We start from the raw sequence: 9,329 nt of genomic DNA, 5'->3' as shown, positions 1-9,329 counted from the left end.
CTTGAAGTTTTTAGGGATTTAAGAAAGTTTTGATTTGTTTGCCCTAGTTAGCCTTAGAAATGGACTAAGTATTAGTTATGAATGTTGTTGAGCATGATGAGAGGAATATCCTGTGAAAATTTGAGAAGCATTGGAGGTCGCCCGAAAACGGCTGCCGGCCGCCACCACCGCCCCTTAGGGGCAGTTTTTCATGCTTTTTGGGTTTGTTTTAATGAGAGGAGTTTAATGAAGTATAGTTGGGAATTTTTGGAGAAGATTTGATAAGGTTTGGGATTTATCAATGATAAAGGATTTAAGCGGTTATTCGAATAGAAATCCAGCAGTTGGTTTAGCAGGTTTTAAAGTCTAAAAAGGTTAAATTATGGCTTTCGGCAAGTGCGGAGTAATGTGAGCCTTATTAGGTAAAAAGTGGAGAAGTTGGGCAAGAGAAATGAAATTATAGGCTTCCATTTTATTTCGGAAATTTTATTAAAGTTTTGTCCTGGTTTGGATGCTTAATGATTATTTATTGTTCAGGACGTGAGGAGGATCATTTGAAGGAAGCCTCGGGCCGTCGGCAAGCATAGCCGAGCACTGTGAGTGGACATTTGATTTTAATATCGTGCATGCGCTAAATTTATCTAATTTCAAAGGCATTTGGAGATATAATATTTGGTTGGATTATCGAGTTCCATATATTTTCCGGAACTCTCTTGCTAATTTTAGTTGACATGTGGGACGTGTCGAGTGATATTTATTATTTCCAAGTACAGTTGGGAACTGTACTGTGCGCTATGAGTTTATTATAATATTTAGGGAAATGTTGATCATTTTATTTTAATATTGTACTTCACCATAAAAGGGTAGATATATAGATTATTACAAGCTAACCTTATTAGCGGTCTTCATCATATGTGAGTCGCTATTATAGTCTTATTAGCGGTTCTCATCATATGTGAATAGAGCGCTTAGCGTGGGACGCTATTATAGCCTGGGAGGCAACCGATCGGTATATATATATTTATTGTTAGCTAGCCATTATTTAGCGGTCCTCATCATATGAGAGTTGAACGCTTAGCGTGAGACGCTATTATAGCCTTATTAGCGGTACTCATCATATGTGAGTAGAGCGCTTAGCGTGGGACGCTATTATAGCCTGGGAGGCTCATTGTTATGGTGAAACCTCTTCCCTATTTTTATTGATTTATTGAGAACCAATGGGATTGGTTCATTAGTTTTGTCTAATTATTTTCGGAAAAATTTCCATGAATGCCATGCATAAATATTTTCTCAATAGAAAATTTGGGAAAAGCATTAATTTGATTTAAATACTCTATCATTGAGTTCGTTCATTATTATTTATTTTTGCCCACTCACTCTAACGTTTTAAATGCTTTCCCCTGGACCTTTCGTTTTAAATGCCCAGTCTGCAGAGATCTGTTCGGCGAGAGTCCGAGGCGTGTCATATTTCCCACCTCATCCAGTTTTCTCTCATAGGTTACTAGTTAACCTACCTATGTATTTTCTTCTTTCCTAGTAGTTGCTCTGATAACCTTAGAATGTTTTAAGTGTTGTTGTTGTTGTTAATGTTGTGAGTTAAGAGCTTGTGACTCCACTTAAGAGTGTTGAAAAAGGTTTATTTGGCATGTTATATGAGAGATTAAATTCATGAAATTATTTCGGTTTATTTTGTTGCTTGAGGTTGTGGATGTTTATTTAGGGGAGCGGATGGCTCCAGAAGATGTGGATTGAATTGGTTTAGAAGTGTTTGGGTTTTGGTGATTTTTCTTCCATGTAGGGTTACTCATTTTCAAGGGAGGTTATGCCAAAATTTTGGTAGAATTTCCCTTGAGGTGGGTCCCGAGGGTTTATTCCGGATTTCAAGGGGAAATCCAGGGTAGGTCCTGACACCAGCGGTTGAAGCATCACGGGGAACGCTTTGCTTCCATGGGTGACCTGATTAACAAAGTCGGCAGCTACGAGCTAATCCTGAATGAGTTGGACGACAAAACAAATGCTTCCAAAGGAACCTACATACCAGGGAAGAACCGAACGGTGGGGGCACTAAACCTATAGGCCCCTATTTATGATCCATACTATCAACGATCTGAGGAAGCTCATATGGATCAGGACCTGGAAAATGTTGGCGCAGTGGAGTTGACTGGCAAGCCATTAGCTCACAAGTTGAAAAACCTGAAGATGACGCGCGAGCCAATCACCATCCAGTCCTTTGCATGGACCAAACCAGAGTACGAATCGTACACCTACGATGCTAAGAACGCCCATCTGGTCTTTAATGACCTGATCGAGGCGAGGTACGTGCGCTTGGATCACAAGATCCCGCCCAAGGAAGAATTGAAGGACAAGAAGTACTGTACCTTCCACAATGTTTACAATCATGACACTAAAGATTGTGTCAAGCTTCAAGACCAGTTGCAGACATGGCTGAACTCTGGCGAACTAAAGATGAAGACTCCGGGTTGTACAGCCTCGTTGGTCGATATAGACCCTTTCCCGCCTGTGGTTGGCATGGTCGAGGTAAACTGGGCTGATCAAGCCGAGGACGAAGATCGACGCTGAGCACCTAAAAGGAGCCGCGAGGAAGGTGACAATGAGGCCCGCCGACCGCGTCGCCAATATACCTACAACGTCGACCTTGCTCACGAGGTTTTGGACGATCTTATCGATGACGGCCTGGTCACAATGGCCAATTCCTTACCTTACATAGAATACAAGGAAGGGCGCATACACTGCAAATTCCCTAATAGTTGGGGGCACAGAACTTGCGAATGTCAGCAACTCAGGGACCAAGTTCAAGATTGGCTCGACCTCAAGTACATTCGCTTTGAGAATAAGGGCAATTTCATGATCGCAACGGCGGACATCGTTTTGCCTCGTGTCGGTCAACGAAGGATAACATTAGACTTGTCGCCAAATGCAGGTTTCCGCGAACCGCCAGGCCGAAACCGCAAACGGCCGGCGAATAACTATACTGTCCTGAATAACCCGAGGGGGAAAGCAGACGACCCAGCTCGACAATTGGTCGCTAAGCTCGAACCGGATCGCCCCTCTCGCAAAGACAAGGGCAAGGCAGTCATGAGGGACGATGGACCGCCACCCCCCAGAGATTACCAGCCTATGAGTCCCAGGACCTGAGAAGAGCTGGAACGGAGGATAGAACGTCTCGAGACGTTCGTCTATACACATTGGACAGAGAAGGTGCCTTCGTCCCCTGCCACAAGTGAGATGGACGTGTCAGACTCCAACAGCGATCGTCACGACAACGAGGCCTCGAGCCCTCGTAGAGGTATCTTGACCGACCCCTATATTCCCCCGACGTCCAAATCAGCAATCAAGGACAGGGTTTGGTACACACAGCAAGGGGGCAAGGCAGTTACCATCAGCAAGTCCAAAAAGTGAAAGCTCCAAAAAGGTACGATAGCATCCTGCGTGCCTTACGTGCTGTCAAAGAGGGCGTCGTCCGCCCCTCACAGCTCGAGCAGACGCCTGAGCAGATGTGGAGGGAGGCAGAGGGTTTGCACGCATTCCTCCAAATGCCGCCTGTCACACCCCCAAGAATTTGCGAGCAGTTCGTAGACGAGACTGCACCCAAAGCAAATGTCTTCTGCCGACTCTCGGTTCCACCAAAGCAGGACCCACAACCTTCCAGGCGCAGGCCATAACCCGAGCCTGAACGAAGAAGGGATCCACAACCTTCCAGGAGCAGGCCGTCACCCGAGCCTGAAAGACGGAGGGATCCACAGCCTTCCAAGCCTATGCTGTCACCCGAGCCTGAAAGAAGAAGAGACTCACAAGCTCCCAGGAGCAAGTCACCTCCTACATCGGAGCCTGAGAGGAGAAGGGATCCGCCTACGGCTCCTAGGCGTAAGCTGTTTATGACACCCGAACCAGAGTCAAAGCGCGAACCGCCTCAACCCTTACGGCGCCGGGAACCTCAAAACCCGGAAACAGATACCAAAAAGGATACTCGGCCACCACAACCACATTGGCCTCGGACACGATCTACACCAGAGCCCGAGACTCAGACACGATCGTCACCTGTAATATGTTAGAGATCTCAGGATGGGTCGTAGACGAAGGGTTTAGCCGTGAAGCAGACGCCTTCTCAGTGCTCGAAGGAGAACACGGGGTCATCGACACTCCGCTGGTCCCAGTTCACGAACAGTTCTCCTTTCAGGTCGGGATGGTATTCTTCATTTCGGAGAGATACGCTCTCTCGCCAAACACAACCTGCAGTGCGGCAGATATTCCAGTCAGCAGCGAGGATGTCAGTAGCATACCCCCGCCATGCAGCAGCGAAATGGGCCTAGTTCCGGTACTAGCCGACGACGCCCCACAAGTGAAGATTACGAGTAGCATCAAACATAAGCAAACTCTGACCTTCTCGACACCAACCTTAGACATGGCCACTCACATGCAGCCACTGTATATGAAGGCAGAAGTCGAAGGGAAGATGATCAACAAGGTCATGGTCGACACCGGTGCCGCGGTCAATGTCGTTACAACCCGCACCATGGGACTCCTCGACATCCCGCGCTCGATGATCCAAACCACGTCCTTAACAGTCAATAACTTCACCGGGCAGGTGTCCAGGACCCTAGGCCTGCTATTTCTACGAGTCAAGGTCGAGTCGGCGTCACGGGTTTACACCTTCTTCGTCGTCGAATGTTCTTCCTCTTACAGCATGATTCTCAGCCGAGATTGGATCCACAGGAGTTTTTGCGTGCCTTCCTCCATGCACTAAGAACTTATGATTTGGGACACCGAGAACCGTGAAGCAGTCATCATCAAAGCCGACCCGCGGCCATTCTCCATCTCCGCCAACTTCAACGACGCCCGATATTATACCACGGACATGGGCCCGTTGGACGTTCAAGACGTCGATGACAAAGGCCGCCCAAATGGGGTAACGGCCTCCAATTTAACGCGATGGGGACTTACCCAGGCGAAGGACGATTTGCAACGTCCTCACACTATCGCGGATTCCACACCCCGTTCTGATGATTAGTACTTTCTCAAAGGAGGAACGCGAGGCTGGCGAGTCCTTGTGTGAAAGACTCCTTTCGTACTAGGCAGAACGCGAAGCCTACGACAAGGTCGCGACTATGGAATACGTCGATGAAATGGTGGATTATACCGATGCCACAGAGGAAGTTATTCAGTTAGCTCCCGCCGCCTTGGACAATACACCACCTCAAGTCCGTGACCCCATTTCACAGGTTGACGTTGGGACTGTAGAAAAGCCCTTACTTATTTCCATCAGTGCTAAGTTGGCGGAAGACGAAAAGGAAGATCTTCTTACCCTATTATGCGAGTACAGGGATTGCTTCGCCAACAAGTACGAGGATATGCCTGGTTTGTCCTCTGATTTGGTTTGTCACCGGTTGCCAACTTATCCCGACCGACATCCAGTGCGGCAAGACGGCCGATTCATGCGAACTGAGACTCAGATCGTAGTCAAGGAAGAGATCGAAAACATGCACCGATCGAGTATCATTCGCGTGGCAAAGTATAACGAGTGGTTATCCAATGTTGTCCCCGTTCGCAAGAAAAATGGCAAGATACGCTTCTGTGTTGATTACCGCGACCTAAACAACGCAACGCCAAAGGATATATACCCCATGCCTGTGGCCGACCTCCTCATTGACACAGCTGCAGGGCACGAGGTGCTATCCTTCATGGATGGAATAACCGGATACCACCAGATTCCCGTCGCTGAGGAAGATCAACACAAGACGGCTTTCCGATGCCCTGGTTTTGCTGGCGTGTTCGAGTATGTTGTCATGCCTTTCGGACTTAAAAACGCGGGGGCAACATACCAGCGCGCCATGAACCTCATCTTTCATGACATCTTGGGGAAGCTGATCGAAGTCTACATCGACGATGTGGTTGTCAAAACCAAAACACGGGCAACACACGTTGAAGACTTGTGGCAGGTGTTTACACGGATGCACCGCCATAACCTGAAGATGAACCCCGCCAAGTGTGTATTCTTCGCATAAGCCGACGATTTCCTTGGTTTTCTAATGCATCAAAGGGGCATCGAAATCCCAAAGGACAAGGCACAGGCGGTAATCACCGCTTCACCCCCCACTACCAAGAAGGAGCTTCAACAGTTGCTTGGGCGAATCAACTTTCTCCGCCGTTTCATATCCAACGCGGCAGGGAAGGTCCGACCTTTCTCACCCCTACTCAAGCTCTAGGGGGCAACCGAGTTCGTCTGGGAATCCCAACATCAACAGGCCTTCGATCGAATCAAGGACTACCTTACGAACGCACCAGTCCTGATCCCACCTCGCGAAGGTACCCTGCTTAAACTCTATATCGCCGCTGCCGACTTGTCCATCGGAGGACTCTTGGCCCAAGACGACGAAAACGGGGTGGAGCGCGCTGTTTATTACCTCAGCAGGGTGTTAACCGACTGCGAAACACGCTACTCGCCTATGGAGAAGTTGTGTCTTGCTCTATATTTTGCAGGATGCAAGCTGCGCCACTACATGCTTGCCTTTACCACGGTTGTGATCGCTCAATCCGACCCGGTCAAATATATGCTCTCACGCCCTATCTTACGGGGACGCATAGGCAAGTGGATATTAGTCATGTCCGAATTCTCGTTGCAATATATTCCGCAAAAAGCAGTAAAAGGACAAGCAATAACAGACTTTCTCGCCCATCACCCATCTTCAGAGCTCACGGCGTTTCGCGAGTTGGAATTCGCTGCTGTAACACTCGCTCCATGGACCCTTTACTTTGATGGATCACGGACTGATACCGCAGCCGGAGCCGGGATAGCCATAGAAAATCCCGCCGGAGATCACTTCTCCTACTCGTTCCAGCTCGATTTCAAATGCACCATTAACCAGGCCGAATACGAGGCGCTCATCATCGGACTGGAAATTTTGTTGGAATTAGGAGTCCGCGAAGTTCAAGTCTTTGGTGATTCCCTGTTGGTCGTCAACCAGCTAGTGGAGAAGTTCAAGTGCTTAAGCTCGTCCATTGAACCATACCTGCGCAAGGCATTTGTAGTATTGGATCAATTCGACGACGTATACATCGAGCACATTCCACGCGAGTTCAACTTCGCGGCCAACGAGCTCGCCCAGGTAGCGTCCGGCCTCAGCCTGCACGATGGAGTGCACGAACGTTTGCTCAAAGTCGAGCGCCGTACCCTTCCCTCTTTCATCGCCAGGGGGCAATTTCAGGCCGACAACCCCGAGGTCGCGGCCTTAGACCCTATCGACGAGGATTGGCGACTACCATTTATCGTTTACCTCCAGAATCCCAATGACGCCTCTCACTCTAGGCAGATCCGTTTCCTCGCCTTAAACTTTGTTTTACGCAATGGCGAACTCCGTCGACGTGGGGAAGACGGCAACGACTTCCGCTGCGTGTATGAGAATGAAGCTAAATGCCTCATGCGCGAAGTACATTGTGGGGTTTGCGGTTCGCACCAGGCAGGGCCAAAAATGCGTTGGTTGATCCGCCGCCATGGGTACTACTGGCCGACCATTTTAAAAGACTGCATTGCCTTTGCCAAAGGTTGCCAAGACTGCCAGGCCTATGGACTAGTGCAACACATCTCCAACATTCCGTTGCAGCCTATCATTAAACCTTGGCCGGGTCGCGGATGGGCAATAGATTTCGTTGGCATTATTTATCCCCATTCTTTTGAGCAGTATAAGTTCATTATCGTCGCCACTGATTTCTTTACCAAATGGGTCGAGGCCGAACCGCTCAAGGTTGCCTCCGCCAACTCGGTCCGCAATTTCATTTCCCGCTTTGGTATTCCGGAGTGCATCGTTACGGACGGTCGGGGCAAGTGGTCCGCTCGCTGGGAAGGCCCTTTTATTATTCATCGTATACTCCCCAAGGGGGCATACCACCTGTGCGACCTAGACAGTACCATTCATCGCAATCCTATTAATGGCCGCTTTTTCAAGCGCCACATTGTTGGAGTTTGGGAACGCGAGGATCCTCCACCTCCTCCAGAACCCGTCACCACAGTCAATAGTGTTACGCGCCATCGCATTCTCGCTTCGCCGCCTAGCACTAAGGGGCAACCCGGGATAAAAAATGAAAGAATACGTTGTAACGTATCAGCCTAAAAAGGCCAGTGCTAGATTGGGGCCTATTCTAGAGGCCCTAAAATAAGATAACTCTATCTTCTTCATTCTCTTTAAACGTGCAAAATCTAAACACAAAGACAAGTACAAGATTGGGGCCTATTCCAGAGGCCCTAAAAACTAAATACATTTATTTTGCCCTTTTTTGGCGTTTTCAATACAAGTTTCATACATTGGCTTTGCGGCCGAAACGACTACATTGACAGAAAGGGTGAAATCAGACTATGTTTACACTCAAAAGCATAGATCAGAAGATAATGGAAACCTCAACCCGCATATCTTGCAGGGTTGAAGAAGAGGCTGTCGCCGAGTTCTTCGGTTCAGGTTGGCGAACGTCCCGCCTCCTCAGGCCAGCACAAGCTTGGACACCGGTCCAGACCTAAGACAAATTTTTGAGAAGCTAGAGGTCTACTGGACCTGGGTCCCTCATGCTACCAGTCACTCCTTGAAGGTGCTTCAAGGGCACTGGCCAGGGCCTGAAGCGCGAGCGGGCACGGAGCCTCAAGGACCTCACGTTTGGACAGAACAGCTGGTGCAAGGCAGAAGGTACCCAGACCATTTGTTTGTCCAAACAAAGGCTTGGCCTGAGAGGAGATTTTCAGACTCACTCTCGACCTGAGAGTAGATTTTCATACTCAAAGGGAACGAAGGGTGAAGTTGAGAAATGGGGGTTTTGCTTTAAGCAAGGACAGTAGGATGAGTAGAAGGGAAGAAGAATCCATGGCAGAGAGTGCAAAAGATTTGGTTGATGCTTCAACTCAACCAAGCGGTTCTCTTTTATAGGCAAAAAAAGGCCGATTTCTCCTTTGACAAATGTCCAGCATGCAGCAATTTGCTCTGAGATATGAGTTTTGGAGATAAGGTCAGATGCGTTGTTCCATAATGACTACCCGCATTCCAAGCAAGCAGTTACATTGGAAACCTCCACCAAATCTCGGAAGAAGATTTTTTCCTGGAAAAGCAGTTCTTACACAAGATTCGGCAAAACGGGAAAAATTTGATTTCATATAAATATTATATTATTATTATTTATAAAGGTTCATACAGAAGGGGCAAAGCGCTGATCGAGTCTAAACCCGCCTAGAAGCCCTATACAAATCTAGGAGAAGACTTTCTAAGGCCAACTCTTCAACATCCGCTTGGGCTTGGGCTTCGTCGGCAACAGCAATAGCCGAGTCCAAAGCTTCCTGGGTCTTCTCCGCAACT

General features: G+C 48.3%; 1 protein-coding gene across 1 annotated transcript; it reads left to right on the top strand.

Moving 5' to 3' along the window:
- The first annotated feature begins 6,443 nt into the window (after positions 1–6,443).
- Positions 6,444–8,105, top strand: LOC101309743. Its single transcript, XM_004301712.1, has one exon. It carries the CDS (start codon positions 6,444–6,446, stop codon positions 8,103–8,105), a length of 1,662 nt encoding a protein of 553 aa, XP_004301760.1.
- Positions 8,106–9,329: the final 1,224 nt, after the last annotated feature.

The sequence above is a fragment of the Fragaria vesca genome, linkage group LG5, assembly GCF_000184155.1.
Source record: "Fragaria vesca subsp. vesca linkage group LG5, FraVesHawaii_1.0, whole genome shotgun sequence".
Lineage (NCBI taxonomy): Eukaryota > Viridiplantae > Streptophyta > Magnoliopsida > Rosales > Rosaceae > Fragaria > Fragaria vesca.
Note: the sequence above shows the minus strand (reverse complement) of the source record. Positions and strands in the feature narration are given on the sequence as shown.

Coding starts and splice junctions, on each gene's coding strand:
- LOC101309743 (XM_004301712.1), top strand. CDS start 6,444: ATGGAGAAGTTGTGTCTTGCTCTATATTTTGCAGGATGCAAGCTGCGC.